The sequence below is a fragment of the Zootermopsis nevadensis genome, unplaced genomic scaffold (assembly GCF_977971745.1).
Source record: "Zootermopsis nevadensis isolate Lab colony 2312 unplaced genomic scaffold, Znev_1.0 Znev_ptg000032l, whole genome shotgun sequence".
NCBI lineage: Eukaryota > Metazoa > Arthropoda > Insecta > Blattodea > Termopsidae > Zootermopsis > Zootermopsis nevadensis.
This window is the reverse complement of record NW_028259164.1, coordinates 3,026,752-3,045,496: the sequence shown is the minus strand read 5'-3', so window position 1 is coordinate 3,045,496 and position 18,745 is coordinate 3,026,752. Positions and strand designations below refer to the sequence as shown.

At 36.2% G+C, this 18,745-nt stretch overlaps 2 protein-coding genes across 3 annotated transcripts; one reads left to right on the top strand and one right to left on the bottom strand.

Moving 5' to 3' along the window:
• Positions 1-538: 538 nt before the first annotated feature.
• LOC110841372 (thioredoxin domain-containing protein 11) lies at positions 539-13,418 on the bottom strand. Of its 2 annotated transcripts, none has more exons than XM_087359585.1 (11): positions 13,312-13,418; positions 12,577-12,787; positions 11,430-11,660; positions 10,386-10,589; positions 9,374-9,571; positions 8,925-9,012; positions 7,772-8,114; positions 6,264-6,567; positions 5,524-5,764; positions 4,874-5,063; positions 539-4,095 (listed from the first exon to the last, which is right to left on the bottom strand). In XM_087359585.1, exons 2-11 carry the CDS (start codon positions 12,655-12,657, stop codon positions 3,558-3,560), a joined length of 2,418 nt encoding a protein of 805 aa, XP_087215711.1. In that variant the 5' UTR covers positions 12,658-12,787; positions 13,312-13,418; the 3' UTR covers positions 539-3,557. The 2 variants fall into 2 exon arrangements, with proteins under 2 accessions (XP_087215711.1, XP_087215710.1); XM_087359584.1 differs by lacking the exon at positions 13,312-13,418 and adding an exon at positions 12,920-13,245.
• Positions 13,419-13,448: 30 nt separating this feature from the next.
• On the top strand, positions 13,449-18,407 carry PIG-Q (phosphatidylinositol glycan anchor biosynthesis class Q). The gene is made up of 6 exons (XM_087359587.1): positions 13,449-14,564; positions 14,846-14,981; positions 15,774-15,918; positions 16,799-16,991; positions 17,156-17,270; positions 18,036-18,407. Exons 1-6 carry the CDS (start codon positions 13,782-13,784, stop codon positions 18,224-18,226), a joined length of 1,563 nt encoding a protein of 520 aa, XP_087215713.1. The 5' UTR covers positions 13,449-13,781; the 3' UTR covers positions 18,227-18,407.
• The last annotated feature ends 338 nt before the right edge of the window (positions 18,408-18,745 follow it).

Genomic DNA, 18,745 nt, shown 5'->3' with positions numbered 1-18,745 from the left:
CCATTGTGTTACAACGCAGGAGACGAAGATCGACGTCTTAATGGTCGTACGAATCTCGTGTCGCTCCTCAAAGTTGTATCGATTGCAAGGCGATAGTTATTTATAAGCAGTTCTGGGCCCATATCATTTTATCTAGTTACTTTTTACATAAGTGGATTATAATTCTGATGCTCATGGGTGTATATTTCAATTGATATGGCTAAAATCTCAGACGTCCTATTTCTTCTGAGAGGGTTTTGTAATCATGAGATTTACGACTCACTAAGCATTCATACAAAATGAAATAAATATTTTCTTGGTTTGTCACACGTGACAAAAGATGAGTACTAAGTATGCAGACAGAACATACTGATCAAGTAGATATTTTGCTTTTGATGATAAGATGGAAGTAAAAATGCGGAATATGATTGATGGGGTCCTAGTATACTACACATTTACAAATTTAAGACAATGAGATATGATGCAAGGCACTGGGTATTTAATATGGCGGTGATACATTCCCCACAATGTTGATAACCCTCTATAAGACTACACAGCATTACATACAAATACTTCCCAATTTTATTATTAAAAGACAGAACACTCACACTTCCTCATAAAATGATCTTGTATAATGTTTCCATTAATCCTTATCTCTAAGAACTCTGACTCATGATAATGGACTTAGAATCAGATTTGGAAATCAAAACAAAGATTAATTCCCTTTCTCATCATGCTTGGGGTAATTGTGAAGCCTGTCTTATTTTTCCATATTGTTTGTAATTTTTTTAGATCTTTAGCACATGTGCCACACAAAAAAATAACACAACTTTAGTGGGCAAAAAGAGTACAAGTATGAAAATATAATTATATACCAACTCCCATTAATTTAGGATAAATTAAAGACTAATATATTGGTTATAGTAAGATTATCTTGAAGTCTGTATTACTACTTACCATTTTATATCAAAACATCATTTTAACCAACATCTTACACTCTGATTCCTATGTTGCAGTCTTTATCAGAGTTCTGTGTCTGTAAATATAAAACATGCTCCTTTTTTTGTCAATGTCCAGTAAACTTGATGCTTCACAGTAAATTCACAACTGATGATAATCAATCAGAACTAAATCTGTATCCACCATTCCACAGCTTCCATGATTTGACAAACCAGGCAGTAGATGAATCTGTAACATCTGCAGTATATACTATGTATTCAGCATTTAGTCATGGTAACCCTTTTAATGTCAGTCTCCCAAGACCCTATATATACAAATAAATCCACATGATTTATGTTTATTTTCATGCAGAGATTAATGATTAGTGCAGCTGATGTCAACTTTTGTCAAATACAATTTATATTTTTTACCACTGATGGCAAAACTTTTACCTGCACCATAAAAGGATAATCAACATTTGGCAAATTCATTTTATCACTTTTAATATAAATCTGATCATTCTTGGAACAGAAGCAATTAGTCTGCCTTGTTTTAAAATCCACTGAAACTGAGAAACTCTGTAGGAAGACAGAAACAAACTTTGTTCAGAGATGGCTGTTTTCTGGGTTGTTGCACCACGTAGTCTGATAAAGGTCCTTGCTGCCTCTACCATCATGGCACTGAGGATGGAGGCAGCAAGTACCTCAAAACTTCTACCAGACTACACAGTGCTACAACTGAAAAGACAATCAGTCATTTTTGTGCTCAATGCCATAAGAACCTCAAATCAAACTTTGTTCAATTCAGACAATGATCACTGAAACATCATCAGCTGTGATATTTTTACAAAGCCACAAAAATGCCCAAATGCCTCGGTTTACAATCAAGCACATTTTGTACAATGCAACATGCACCTCAGATGTTTCCAATATGGAGAGAAAATTTCTGATATTCATTTTCACTGACAGCCATAACAGGTGATACCAAATCTTACACTTCCAATACATTATAACATACAAATATTTATCCAATGCCATACACAGTTGTAACTTAAGATGTACGTACATTATATACAAAATATTAACACAATATATAATTTATAATATTGTTACATATCACAGTTTCCATAGTAATGAAGCATCCCAAAAACAACTGAAGTGGACCTACTTAGCAGGTGATGGAATGCATAATGGATTGATTATAAAAATACAGGCTTTCTTCACTATTCTGACATATAACACACACTGAAATTATGCACTGTTCATGCATCTGTCATATAATAAATCATCCCATGGAGCAATCAGTATTCCTGTTCAGATGACAGAATTTTTTTAGATTCAATAACAAATGTTTTCTGATAGTTTCTGCCACAGACTGTCCTTATGTGATACTTTGTTGTTCAGTGAATCAGAGCGTTATGAAAAGTTCTGGTTCAAATGAATACACATAAAAATTAATAAAAATGCCCCAACAAGGTTAAAAAATGTATTGCCAATATTTTCAAAAGGTGTTTTATGAGATTCATGCAGCTCTTATTGTGCATGCGATTAGAAAATAAAATATAACCTTTGAAGGTGTTCTATTGGTTTCTCAGAGTTAACAGTCCGTACAGACATATGAAATATATCCACAAGCAAACCATGAACTTTTTCAATGAGATATTGATGTAAACTGAAAGCAAAGATATATATGATTTTATAGACTTGAAAAATGAATAAAATGTGTAATAATATATTTAATATGATAGGTAGAAGAGTTATAAACAAAAAATTAAAAATACCTCAGCATAAGAAATTTTGGGTCCTGAGGAGATACAAGATGGTACTTTATATACAGCATAACCTCCAAATAACAAAGTATAAAATTCTGGGTCTGCAGTCTTTTCTTTTCTTTTATTGGAGGGTTTATAATGTTTAGATCAGGATCTGAGAAACCATTCCAACTTTTATTTACATCATAAGTTCAATAGCAGGTGAATCTTATGTCCACTTTGCTACAAATTAACTTATAACCTTTCTTTAATTTACAGGGTCACTTCATAAGACAGATAATTAAATGGACAAATATCAATGATAACTTCTGTTATTTTCATTCTTAAACGTTTTGCCCTTTCTCAACAATTGTAAAACAGTTATTTGTTACATTCCTTCACTTTGGTACTACAATATTATTTATGGATTTATCATTAAATCAGGACTGAATATACTCCACATCCCTATTGACAAACTGACTTGTTTTTTTCATAACATTTTTACAGACAGTTTACATACTCAAGTTTCACTAAGCCCAGTTCAGCAAGAATTTAGGAAAATTCTTCATGCAGATAATTCAGAGGGCTATCCTGTACGTGTTAAACTGAACGATGTGTTAACTCGAAAACCTAACCTATTAATTCATCAGTTAACAAAGTATTACAAAAGACAATCTCTGATACTACTGATTGTCATACTCCTTTCATAATCTGATAAACAACAGGTGAAAAAGGTGTAAAATTTCTCGAAGCACTTTGGATTCTCTAATTGAACCACAGAACAAACTATATTACCGACAGTAGATCTAAAATACATATCAAACTGTCAAGGGTTACAGTGTTGCTTCACGGTCTGTAAGAAAATTATGAATATTAAAAAAAATATTCATCACAATTCATCTTTAGTAGATGTAACATGTGGTACAGAATCTCTCACACGAGTAACCGCCACCTCTGTATAAAAGTCTAATTTTTTAACACTGTTCTGATATTTTTTGTAAATTTCTTGTATAGCAATGTATTCAATGCTGTCTTCTTGAAGCCTATCTATTGAGCCTAGGATAAGGTGAACTTCCTTCAGATGCTGAAGTCTACATACAATGCATTTCAGCTGTTTATGAGTGGCAGTACGATAAAAATGTAGTTGAGAAGAGTTCAATGAAGATGACACCTTCAAGACATGCCAACTTAATTTAGTTGACCTGTACTGCTTCAGTGTGCTAGCAATAGCAGTCAGACACTCGCGTCGCACACGAGCGATGCAGTCTCTTGCTGCATCAACATTCTGCTGTTTGCCCCAACCAGCACATAAGCCCACCATTCCCCAAAAACACCTTTCTTCTGGATCCAGATTTGCCAATACAAATTTTACCAAATTTGAAACTGTTAATGGATAGTGCCGTGGAAAAACATGGCTCTCTGATTTCCTGTACACACAAAGAGAAACATGAAACTAATAAACACACTCTCTCTGATAAGTGTTCAAGCTAAAGACCTATTAACTGTTTCCAGTCCAACACACTGAGTCTAACTAAACATCCAATTCCACTATGATTTTTTGCCCTTATGTGTGAAGGTTCCTGCCATCTATCATTGGCCATATAAATTATCTGAAGTTTGCTGTTGAAGAACTTGCATTTGTCAATGAAAATGACTGCAGTATACTAATGGAAATCACCTTTAAATAAAACAACTGCATGCCATGCACAAGGAACATGTTATGAAGTGTTCCACACGAACTTTCCTGGTCCTATCAGATAATATACACACTACACATGATGCACGCACAAAGTATGGCCATTCGCAATTGCATGGGGAGGGGGGTTTGTATGCGCACGCGCACATGTGTGTGAGTGTATATATTCTCTTCAGCTTTACTAGAATAAAATTAGAAGAATATGTACTTTTTACGGGATTTTAAACAATAAAAAAGAGTGATGCCCAAATCAATATTATATACATGGAGTGCATGATTCTTGAAGCTTCAGTTAGTGCGTTAAAAATAATGTGAAATTCTGGGTTAAACAACTTCATGAATTATGTTCTATTTATGCATTACTAATGACAGGGACTTAAAAATACACAGTAACGACAAAATTTTTCACATAATGTGCACTCAGTGGAGAATATTTCCATTTTACACTTTTTCAAACACGTTTACATTCAGCAGCCAATGGGCCAAAGTTTACATTGACTATAACATACCTGTGAGCTGGGAAGAAAAGAATAGTGGGATAATGGTGCATAGTGAACTCCCATGGCAAATCATTGTTTTCACCATCAATGCGCGTGAATATGATGTGCTGGACGGCACGGAAGTATCTTGCTACTGTGAGGTAGATGTGGGAAATGATGTGGCAGAAAGTGCAATATGGGGAATGGTACAAAAGTACCACTGCCTAGAACAAAACAGGAAATGATTAGTTTTATACATGTACATACAGAATCTTGCTGCAGTTGGATTGTGGTCAACTTAATGTGATCTTAAATATGGAAGACAATGAAGGTTTTAAAACATTCTTCAAAAATCTCTGTTTGAATCCAAACTGACAAATATTAATGAATTTCACAGAATGAAATTTCAATGTTAACGCAAGTGTTCATAGTGGAAAATCTTGCAAATTGAGAAGCTGCTGCAAACATTCTTTTAAAGTTTAGTTCCATGTGTGCTTACTTTAATGTTGTAACTTTTTGAGATCAACATTTGCAGGAACCTACCTAATTTGTCACTAATATGCAACAAAAACCCTCCATCATTTTTATGGACACTGTCATATTTTTCTTCTGTAACTGGACACCTAGTGCCATACATTACACAATACAATTCTCTGATTAAAAATTACAATTTTCAGCACTTGCCACGTTCTGAGCCATGACAGTGCGATGGAAGCTGTTGGAGTTGAGCTCCGTGACACAGAGCACACCCTGTCGCTGGCAGTCTTCCACGTCCTGCTTAGGGTAGTGGTTGAGTGCACCACGTGGCAGAATGCTACTTGACCGCAGCAACCTGTTCAAAACGCCATCAGTGTAGTTTTTTATGAACTCCAACACAGCTCCCTTGTTGAACTCTGCATTGAGGGTGTAACTGCTTTCTTGCTAGAACACCAAATTTCAATACATTTTTAAAAGGATGTCAAATATAATGTAGGTAAGTTATAACCCTTAAAGAGCAGATAGTTAAACAAATGGACTGATCCTTAAGGGGAGAATATTTATACAAATATATCCTCACTAATTTCTAGTGTGTTTTCACTTTAAAAGTACTTGCCTTCTGCCATCACACAAGGAAACCAATGTGTCCTCCAGATTTATTTGGTTTCCAACAAATGCAATACCATAATCATTCCTAAAGGTGAAGATTTAATGCTCGTCTAAAAATCTGTTTTGAAGAAACATACATAAAGGATAATTACTTTGATACCAAAAAGCAGATCAGCACAGCTTAACCTTTGATTTTGACGTTCATGACTCTTAGGTCTTGGAGATTCTGGATGTCTCCACAGAATAAGGTGGTAAAACCTAATGTCTTTCTAAACTTTAACCAAATAAACACTGATATATAAACTGTTTGTACTTAAATAAATACCCTACTTACAACAACATTGAAGATAACAACAGCAGTCTTATCATGCCTTGCCATCACATCGACACCGAGACCCTCAGCAAAATGGTGGAACTGTAGTGAATCCATAGCAATGAGAGACAATGTTTTGTTGGTGTGACAGGCCAGACCAGTGAAGTTTCTTGGGGACTTGCGATGGTATGCAGGATGTGGAAATACTGGATGATGAATATGCCGTGCTCTACGAAACCGACGGCACCTATCCAGTAAAGCTGCCTCCTGCAGGGCAGCTGATGAACGCTCATCCCCCATTCCAGTCAACATTGATGTCTGCAATCTAGCACGATACAGAACATGTTTGACAGCTTTTTATATAAGTATTTCCAACAATATACGTAAATTTGTTCTTTTGGACTTAGTTAATCATCTTAAATTATAAAATAATGATTTGGTAGCTGGATTGTGCTTCTATCTTCAGGTTAAAAGAGGAGAAAACAGAAAGCCTATCAGCTGGGCCCCAGGTTGAGCTACATTCAGACCTGGACCTATACATTCAGTGACATTTTTACTTCTTAAATTCCTGTAGGTAATAACTCTCAAACAGAGGGCAATGTTTTAATGTATCAAAGTATTCAATACATGCAGTACATAGCCTGGTATGTACATCTAAATGTCTCTAGCTTGTTAAATTTAAGAAAAATTATTCATAAAATAAAAATATCTGTTATCTTACTTAAACAACTTTCATTTCTAACATCACAAATCATGTGTTATTAATTTCTTCTTTTAAGTAATGCATATCCATAGCAATAAAATATAATGTGAGTTATCTCCGTGGCATTGGTGTACTAAATTCATGTGCAGAAGATCATGTGAATGGATCATGAACATCACAACAGACATTAGTGGAATTTGATCATATGACAGTCTGCACCTAAGTCCAGAATGCCAACTCATAGGTTGCATTGCATTTCACTGTGAGAAAAAAATTTACATTACCAGAATGACAATAAATCTGTGTAATATCAAAGTAGGCTCTACATGTTCTATCCAGAACATCCAGGTTTTTTACTAAACAATGTTAAGTAGCTTTCGAGTGTCACTTTCCCACAGCCCCCACATATTCCTTGATTTTATTTTATTTGTAGTGTTCTGTCTGACGACAGGTCCATATGAACAGGATCCTTCCATCCTTTTCTCGGACTGGGACCTGTTCATATACGTTCTTGGCAGATGATCCAGAAGTGGTTTGCCATTGCCTTCTTCTGTGTGTGAATGGAGTAATTGTTGGGATGCCACGGAGGAAAACTCCGTGTTGCCTAGACCACGGCCTTGCCCAACACAAGTTATAAATTTGAGCACCACCGGGAATTGAACCCGGGACCCCAGGCTTACAAGGCTAGTGTTCTGACCGCTAGACCACCGTGGCGAACATTCCTTGATTTACAGTATGAAAATCTTATCCCCAGATAAACGTTTCACAGGGCAATCCAAATTAGTGCATGTTCCAGTTCCCATTTCCCTATTACACTTGCACTTACCTACTGACAGAGTGCGAGTGTTTAGAACAGACATAATATTCGTGCTGTAATTTGGTGAATGGTCCAAAATCCATGTGGTTACTGGAAGAGACAATCTCTTCTTTCTTACACTTGTTCGAATCATTTTCATCCATGCGGGCATCACCTTCTGGTTCTCCACATAGCTGTGCGCTGTGCCTTTCACACGCGCTACACAGCTTCCTCCGAACATGTCTACTGTGACAACTTTCATTCATCCACAGTTCTCCATCCAAGTGAATGGGATGAATATCTTGCTCTGATCTGTTGTGTTCTTTCCAGAATACACATTCAGCTTCAATTTCAGAGTATTTCTTCTTCATTTCTGAAAAATAGGGACAGATTACCTATATTAAATAATTCTGTGAAGGAAAAATTATTACCATTACCATCACCTGCCATCAAAATGTGTAAGAAAACCAGCCACACATTGACAGTGAAACTTAATCATCATGAATAAAAACAAATATATCTATGATCTAACTGAAAGAAAAGAAAAACAAGAATTTGAATAATCAGTATTCAGTGCGTCAATTACATACAAGTTTTAATCACAGATTGGTGAAACTGGATAATGATCACAAAGAAGAAAACTTTACTCAATATTTATTAGTTTTTGCATGTTTATACTAAATATGTGAAATTAATATGTAAAATTAATTTTTTATGGAAACATGTTTCTCAGTAGTGTCATCTTAGATTTGAAAAAACCTTCCATTCTTCTAAACATGATATGCTTTAGCTAAAACTACTTATGGTTTGTAAGATTTGAGGTTTTCACAGCGGTGAGTATGAAGATTTCTGTCTTCCGGGTTGTGGCGCTGTGTAGTCTGGTCGATCTTAACCAACGTTTCAGAGGTCATACTGCCTCCGTCATCAGGGCGATGAATATGCCAATAGGGTGTGTGGGGCTAGGTTTATAGGAGCCGGACTGTGAATAGAGTAGCCTGCCCCGAGCCAATGGAAGCAGGCGTGTGAGTGGACCAATAGGAGCACGTGGGCGAGTGTGAGAGAGGGAGAGAAAGGTAAGAGGGGGGGGGGGGGCCCCTCAGGAAGTGCATCTGGTGGGACATCGGGAGGTCGGTTATGGTTTCTAATCATAGGGGTTTATAAATATAACTCCTCAGAATATTACCTGCTCGTTCATTAGCAAGGTGACTGGCAAGATTAGAGACCCATGGGTTTATATTACAGTTGTAATATTCTAGTCCAACTTCTCTCAGCTGCAAACACAAAACAAATGTTATCACCCGCCGCTATGTCACTTCACTGCCACGTAAAATGAAGATGACTGTCTTCGGGGACGCTGGGCTCTGAGACTCATGAGGGTGTTGAGTCACCCTGATGATGGAGGCAACAGGCACTTCTGAAATGTCAGTGATATAAATGAAGACGAAAATTCTGTTACTACATAACTTGCCTTTTAAAATCATTTTCCTGATTCTAAACAAAGTCAGTTAAGAAAATCTGAGCTAAATGTTCGCTGATGAATTATGGTACATTTCTAAGTGACACTGGTCACCATAGCTTTCTTGCTTCCCTTCAAAACTGGCCCTCAGTATGCGGTCTGCAGGAAACACTCACCATGTTGTAGTTGTAGTTCTTGTCTTGCAAGGGGTTTCTTGGGGTGAAAAGGATAAGCACCGATCCTCTGTCTACATACGGTGCAAGAGTAAGACTCTTCACACCTGGTGGAGTCACCCATGCTGAAACCTGATGAGTATTTGCAGAGATCCACTGTACCAACACATCAGAAGTGAACTCTGCTTGATGGGGGTATTGCTGCAATGATGTTACAAACTGTATGTAAAGTAAACTTCACCTTTTGGGGATAAGTTGCGTTGGACACTAAATATTTTCTGTTTATAAAACTCAACACAGCTTACCACCAAAATTCAAAGTTATACATTTAACTCCAGCTGCAAAAACCTAAGGACAAGAAAGTGTATTTAGTTTAACATCATCATTCTTTGATGGGTGCCACTGGAGACTGGTATCAAACTGATTCTTAACTTTTTTACGTCATATAGGTTATGTAGTAGCCCATAAGATTATACTGGAGCATCATGTTGCGGAATCAAATTAAGTGCTGTTAAGTGCCTGTCTCTACATAAGAATACCAATATGAAGGTGCTCACTAACTACACTATGCAAGCACTGCTGTAATAATCTGTAATAATACAGCTTCTGTACTTCATTCTTCACAATCATCTGTCTGCATGAAATAATTATCCTCCAGATAACCAAATTATTGTAAAATCCAGTATTATATGTGCGCTTATTAACATTTATCAATGAAATTAAATTTGATTTTGGTCCAAAACTGGAAAACATGAAATGTCACTCAACATGAAGGCTGCACAATTTTTACATAACTTAAAAAAAGAGTAGATATATAAACGTTTTGGACAAAAGTTCTGGTAGTAATTGTAGTTTGTTGTTTATTTAACACTGCTATTTCAGTGGATTGGGCTATATAGTGTTGACACACAAAAGTTATAAAGTCATCAATAAGATTGTTATTTTAAACTGTATTCTTCTTCACACAGCTGGACATCAATTTCAAAATGAACTCTCACAACAAATTGTCACATACCAGCGTCTCATTCCACATGTAAATTCTCAATGTTGGCGACCAATCAATCCACAACTCAGCACACGTCTTCATACTGGTAACAACAGCAAAGCCAACTTCTCGGTGAGGATCTCTCTCGAGGAACTTCAGGGCTGCTGCATAGAAGGAATAATAACCAGGACTGCCAATGCTCCCAGCAAAATTAAAACATCCAACAACTACAGCCTGTTGAAGAAAATAACATAGAGAAAGGACGGTGGTCAACGGACATTACGAAAGAATATGTACGGAGGTGTCTAGTGAGAGTCATGGGTTCAACACCTTTATACCCACAAATATAAGATTACACAAAAATGTTTAGGTATACAAAAAAAATATTCTAAAAAATACAGTCAAGATAAAAAGATATAGCAACCCTTTCACATTTTTCATTTCTAACCTAATTCATACCAATACAAATTAATACAGCTGAAAATTAAGAAATGAACTGTCAATGATGAGCATTATCACACTTACTGAACAGATAAATAAAATCAGTGCTGACATCACTTCATACAAGTACGACTGATAGGAAGATGCAAAACATGTATAAAAGCAAAATTACGTTTAAAAATTTAAAAAAAGAGCTCAAGCCTTTCAACATATCTGTAATAACAACTGAAGTATATAATTAGTAATTTTTAATATAACTTTCATGTTCTTTAAGTTTTTATACTTTTACATAAAAAGTACCCTTCGTATGTGTAAAATGGGGTGATGATGTCAACAGATTTCAAAACATGGTAACCTTTGATATTTGATGTTTCACGCTATATGTTGTGATGAACTATAACAGTGAATACACATAATGAACAATCTAGCTCTACATATAACACAACAATACGACACACAAACGCAATAATCTGTTTGGTCCCTTGAGGCTGAGATTCGCTTTACCCAATGGACCTAACAGACAACTTTCACATAACGACAGAAGCACAGCCAACTTCCAAAATCTTGCATGCTTTTAACCAAGAACATGCACTTGCATTTCATGATAAATAATGGGCAGAGGTGAGTACTAACATCATATACACTCATGAGTGTCATGACATCAGAAAGACTTGTGATGCGTTCAAGAGGACGCAGCACATACTGCAGGAAACGAATCATATGAGCAGCTTCTCTGATTCCTTTGTACTGGACTCCCTTATTATGTTGTATGTACACAATTAACACCGGAAACTGCTGTATTCTGGAAAACTTCTGACGACACTCACTGTGAGGTTGCCAGCAATTGATGGCTGCAAAGTACACCTGAAACATAATATAGTGACACACTTAGCAGATGTGCGAGTTGTGGAACTGATATTACACATAACACTTCAACTGTGAAGATGAAGGTGACACATTCCTCTGAAATATTACTTACCACCCACAACATTACATGGTATCATAACCCAGAAGATTATAATCAACAGAAAAAATTCCAATTGTTCCTCTGGGTTATGACACCACGGCAGTCATGCAGGTGGTTACTGACATTTTGAAGCACCTTCGAGACAACTGAATTGTTGCTAATCATCTAAATAACACGTCATGACCCAGGAAATCACAACTCATATTTTTGTATTAACCATTTCCAGGTGAAAATTAATGTACTGCTGATATCGCATACTTAACTCTGACATCAGATGTCAACATGTAATTGCTACATGTTCTCTGTGTCAATGTCAGACATCAGTAATAACATGCTTGCTCGAATTTGTATATGCTGCTATTTGGAAAAGTCTTTAAACAAACAACTGAAATTATACACATCAATGTACAACAATGTTCACTGGCAGCAAACAGCTGAAAATCATAACCAGCTTATTTCCTATGACTTCTGTTGGAAGCTGAAGAGATATTCACTAGATAAATCTGTGGGTACTGACATAGTCATTTGGATATTTTGGAACTGGGACGATAAGATGATGGGCACAGAAAATGAGAAATCAAGTCATGTAACAATGTGCAGAAAGCAGAAAATGTTGATAATTGGAAAAATATAGGGTCTGATGACAAAAAACAGATTTCTTTTTATGAAAGTTAAGGAGCTTTGTACACTTACTAAATAATGCCCCGATGCTCTTATTGAAAATTCAGTTTGTGAAATAAACAGATACAGAGCCAAGAGAATATGACATCTGCAAACATTACAATCTAATCAAAATAAAGGCTTTACAATGACCTGTTTGTAGTAATACTGTGCTACAATCTTAAACTGCATTCTTGTAGCTTGACTTTCTGCATCCCATGGAGCGTAGTACATAACAAATGAAACATCACACTCAGACACTCGTTCAAATGCTTGGCTGAGTTGTCCACGGTAAAAGTCTGCAACCAAAGATGTTCTAGGAAAGAAGGGTATAGGCGATGGACTTTTCGAAACCTTTGGAGGCCTGAAATACAAATAAACTATTAAAGTCAAGACCTAAATAAGTCATTCTAGGTGTCATTAATTATGCTGCCAACATAAAATACACTTTAAAAACATAAAACAGCTATTTGAACAAGTCTTGATGGTCACTTACGCATTGTGTAATGACGCATATGCAGTAATTATTAACAACAAAATAAAACATATTTCCCGACAATATAAATGCATATTCCAAATAAGCGTTTCTTTCGAGCCACGTCTATTTCGTTCTGCATCTCGTTCCTCCACTGTCGCTGGCATAACCATAGACATCACTCCACGTCATACGTTTATTATCAACAACGCGGATTGTAGGAACGATCGGAGATGTGAAAAATCGTCTCCCTAACTCTAGTTAAAAAGTCTAAGCATCTTAATTTACTCTGTAGCAGAATGCACGGTGGCATCATAACCCTGCTCGTCACCAAAAACAACTGACAGCAGCCATTCTGCACGTAACCTACCAGGTAGAATTACGTTGGACCAGAGATCATACAACACACTTACCTGACCCACACCAACGAGTTTCACAAACAGAATATTTGTGTTCCTTAATAAATTTATGATCAACCTATGACTACAAACACATACACTTATCGAAAGTAGTATCCAAGTCCTCATCTTGTCATTTACAATGTTGCCAACGATGATAATAATGATGGTTGACAAAGAAATATTAACATTTACAAGGGGTTGAGGGAGTTTGGTGTATGGATGTATAACACTTAGCGTTCAGTAATGCCGTGCGAATGTAAATATTTCAGCAAATCTGCTAACAGTATGCTCAAACAGTTAAGAACTTCCCCATCGTGTATGGAACCCGAAGTTTGTTACCGTTTTCACAAGAGCCCGTCACATGTCCTGAGTCAGGTTAATCCAATCCACGCACCATGTTTCCCGAATATCTATTTTAATATTATCCTTCCATCTATTCCTTGGTCTTACGTGTCGTCTTTGTTGCAGTAAATTGCAGTATTATGGAAACATTGCTAGTTTTTGTTCCTTGTGCACTATATAACGAGGAACCTGGTACTTTGTATGGGGTTGTACAAGAAACTAAGGAAGAATATGTGAAGTGCTATTTCGTTATTGGAAAGGCTGAAGGCCTAAATGAAAATTATGGAGTAGAGAAGTGTAATATTATTGGATATTATTGTAAAGGTTCATCATCAATTGTTTCATTCAAACAGAAGAGTGATTGGGTAGTCTTGGGTTTATGTGGTTCTGAATTCATTTTGCATGTAATAGTGAGTGCTGGAAATGTTGTGGATATGTCAAAACCATGTCAGACCGTTTGCATTATATATGATCATGAAAAGTTCATTCAGTCTGAACTCTTTCTTCAAAGTTTGGAGCCTGATGGCTCTCTGTATGGAGATCACTTCAAAATGTTGGCTAGTAACTTGAACTCTGTATCACTAAAAAATTCACGTGTCCGGCCATTTAGTTCAGTAATATTAAAGAATGTGCTCTCACAGCAAATAATCAGATTATTATTATGTATAGCAAATATTCTGCTAAATTGTATTACTTTCACGCATCCTGTTTTAAAATATACAGCACTAGAATTACATTTGCAAACTTTCCTTAAAAGTCTAATATGGATTCTGCAGTCAGCCTCTTGTAAGAAAATTCTTTCAGTTAAAGTTTGGAATTACATTGTTGCTACCATTGTTGATGTATGTTGCGGGATGCTTCTACTTTATTGGCTTACTGCTGTTACATCTTCACCCCCACAACTACTACTGGAGTCTGGAGAGGTATGTACAGTTATGTCTCCATTCCTTATATAACCCTCGTACCACTTCACATGAATTAGACATAAGTCTGTCTTCCTTCCTATGAAGAAGATACACTGTTTAGGACTTGCCCACTTTGTCATTGGATCAGTGTGAAGGTCTTCACAAATTAAGATCAGCACATAATGGCATTAAAAATGTGCATAGAAATCACTGAACTTAGATTTTAATTATAATATATATAGATAAAATGTTTCTCAACTTTCCATATTTGTTTCATGTTAAATGCTACTTACTTGCAGGTCGTGGTAACGACTTTACGAGAATTGCTGCAGTGGTTGATGGGTATTCCTGCTGGTTTGAAACTTAACTATGCCTTTAATAATATGTTGGGGCAGTTCTTCCTTTACCACATTAATGTCTGGTGGACATTTCTTGGTAAGACTCAAAATTTAATGTGCATTTTTGGCCTGCATTCCTTTCATAAGGAGAAAAGCAGATTTGTGAGATTACCATGTTGACTTACTGACCCCAATTTTGAAGTCTTCCAGGTCCACCAAAACCATGTTCCTTTTAATTCATTATAATCAGCAACAAGAACATAGCACATGCATGAACTTGTGAGTATGAATGTCACTAGCACTACTTAAATGATGTACAGTAATAGATCTTTGAAAATTGTGTGATTTTGATAATACAAGACTTGTAGATTGTAAAGAACATCAGGCATGCAAATAATTTCATTTAGGTGTTACTCTGACAGTGAATACTGATGGACAATTGAGGCCAGGAACATGACATTTTATAGATATAAATTCTGTGAAACATTGTTTATAAGACAGTGATTTTAAATTTGGTAAGTATGTGTGAGGTTATGTTTAACAAATTAATGAAGACAATCTGTGCTTAAGTGAGAAGTTCGTCCAAATAGTAAAAGCAATAACATTCTGTAACTTAGTTACAAATGGAGATAGTAAAATATTTCATATTTATGTAAGTTTGACTTTCTTTACCAAGTTAAAAAAATATGAGCCTACTTGTCTACAGTCTCTTATCACTTGTCTGTGATAAGTGGAAGAGCATATTTTTGGATGTGCGCCTATAATTTTGTTCATCATTTAGGGCGAGACACAGTATTTCTTACCCACATAAATAATTTAAAACAATGTGATTAATGTAACGTTTTGTACTTAATATTCTCTTATTACCAATTTTATTTATTGTTCTCAGTGGTTGCCAAACCAGTACTAGAGGTAGCATTCCACATATTTCTTTGCCTTGGCCGTCTTGGACTCACATTCCAAGCATCTATCCTTGTAGATCTTCTGGAGTTGGTCAGCTTCCACATCTACTGTATCTACGTGTACGCTGCAAGGTTTGTCAAGCATCTCAGCTTCAACAGATGAAGTAATGGAACTATTCAGTAATATTTTGTCATGCTGGACAAATTATAAGAAATGTATACTTAATATTTTGCTCATACAAACTGATTATTTCATGAAGATATCATTTATGAAGCAAGTATTTTTCTACTGTCTTCCGCTGTGGACTTTAATGAAAATAAACTGTGCCCTGGCATTACTGTTTAGACAGAATTGTCACAATGTAATAAAAAAGCTTGGGATTTTTTGTACAAACTAGGTTTTGGCATTTTGTTTCCAGAAAAGTGTACCTAAATTAAATCACATTGCTGGTTTTGATAGTTTGTGGCATTATGAAGCTCATGATTAGTTGTTTTGAACTTGTATAAGAAGACCCTTTAAATTCGGTGGGCCTCTTTCCTACCTTCTTTTATTTGTCCCTCTGCCCATTTCTTCCCTCCCTTTACCCACAATTTTACCTGTTTCATGTAAGTAGGAAAAGTGAAATGTCAAATTAAGGGAGTAACATAAATTGAGGATGTTTGAGAGCAGGGTGCAAAGGGGAGTAATTTGGACTAAGCTGAAAGAAGTAACTGACGGCTGCGAAAGACTGCCTAATGAGGATCTTCATGATTATTAATTTTTACCAAATGTTATTAGCATAATGAAATCAGAAGAGCTAGACACATATGGGAGTAGAATTTTTAGTAGTATGCATAGGGTCTATTGGTAGGCTGTTGTGAACACTGGGGTTTTAGAAATGTGGGGAATTTGAGTGACTCTGTTTAATGGAATTAGTGTATTTATCACTATTTGCAAATGTACCTGAATGTGCAACTCTGCTGACTAAAATAAGTACTTGATTTCTTTACTTAAAAACTGTCTTAATTTCAGGTTGTATAGTTTGCAAGTATCAGGGTTGGTAGCCCTGTGGCGGCTGTTCTTGGGAAGGAAACATAACCCGCTGCGAGGACGTGTTGATTCATGCCAATACTCATCGCACCAGCTCTTTGTGGGAACCCTTGCATTCACCATATTACTCTTTTTGCTCCCAACAACACTTATGTATTACATTGTGTTCACCACGGTGTGTATTACTTGTCTAGCCCAGCAAAAGTTTCAGTTTTTGCATTGCTTTATAATGTATGTGTTACTTTAATAAATTAAATGAGCTTAAGACTTCTTTAAAGTATGAAACTGGATGAGCATGAGTTGGAAATGTGAATGTTTTTGGCACATTTCTGTGTGCAGCTCCGTCTGGTAGTGGTTGGTCTTGAAGGCCTCCTGACACGTGTACGCTACATCCTGCAGTGCCTTCCCCTGTATGTCAGCACACTCTGGCTTCTACAGTCCACAATTGTTAGCAGTAAGTCTCAAGTGAATGGCAGTTTTAGTACAGCTTGTCTGTTTTGTAAAACACTTCACCAATAAGTGGCAGGTTATGTAACAGTACAGTTTCCACTGTAGATGATGAGTGACCTGTTTAGAAATTATTTTAATATCAGCAGAGAGACATTTAACAAGATGGACAGCAGGTTATACTTTTTTTCATACAAAATAATTGAAATAATGGTCTACACATTTCAGGAGTAACAGATTTTGGATGTCAGTATAGAAGAAACCAGATAGAAAATGTATAACTTCAGTTTTAAGATACGGAAAGTTGAAGATGTTCAAATGTTTCAGCAAACAATGGAGTTGCCATCTTCAAGTGAATGTCTGTGGCAGGGTAACAGAACATTTGTAAAATCTGGCAGTGGAAGTTTGGTGCCATGAATGAGCAAGCAGAAGAGCATGCTAATATCCAATGAGGAGCGACTATGTGGTTCAGGAAAAGAAGTGAAAGTGGAAGGCATTTTTGAAGGATATAGTATAGAAGAACTGGAAGAGGAAAGACAGAACTGGGCTTGCAAAGACATTTTTCATGTTCATGGTTGATGTTCAATAGCGAAGGTGGTTAAGTGGAAAGCAAATGCAATGTTTCTTGAAAACACTGGAACATCTTAACATACTGTGTCACTTATCCTCAAAAGCTGAAGTTATACATTAAATTATAACTGCAAAAACCAAATGACATGGACGGGATATGTTGTAAGACTGATAACATGCAAATGCTCTTGCTTTTCCCCAGGTACAGTTCACTTGACAGTGCAGTGCAGAGAAACACAAGGTCCGCTGCTTCTGTCTGTCCAACCAGTACCTGGCTCCTGGTGGAATACTGTTCAGTACTGCATACCTGAACTAGTGCATTCCCCACCGAGGGTCAACTGGGGAAACCTCATAGGAAATCTGGTGTCAGGAAAGCTGATTTACCCGTCTTAATTCTACTGTAACAACTTGTTAATGAAACCTTGGAACAAACTTCTGCCTTTAATGTAATCATTTTCCAAGAAATTCTTTATCAGAATTTTGTACACATCCCTTGTTTTTGTTTTCCAGCTTATCATAATATTGTAATTCAGCTACACTAATAATACACAAGGAATAAATTAGTTTTTTTTAACTTTTACTGTACTATTTATTATACTGTATCATGATGCTAGTACATAAATTCATTCACACCTTTACTTTCAAGCTCATATGTACATAAAGAACCTGCAAGGCAATTTGACAGAATTTCATATAGTGTACTCAAAAGAAATAACTATAAATCCAGTTGTAAGCATACCCAAAATACTGGATCAAATAAGACGAGCAAATAAGTTTAGTTTCAAGTGATAAAGTATTATGGCACCCTTCATTTGTCAGATTCATGTCAAATTGTTTTATATAGCAACATTACCTTGAGAAACATTTACCTGAAATGCCTTAGAATGTAGAGGAATAACCTTTCAAAACCAT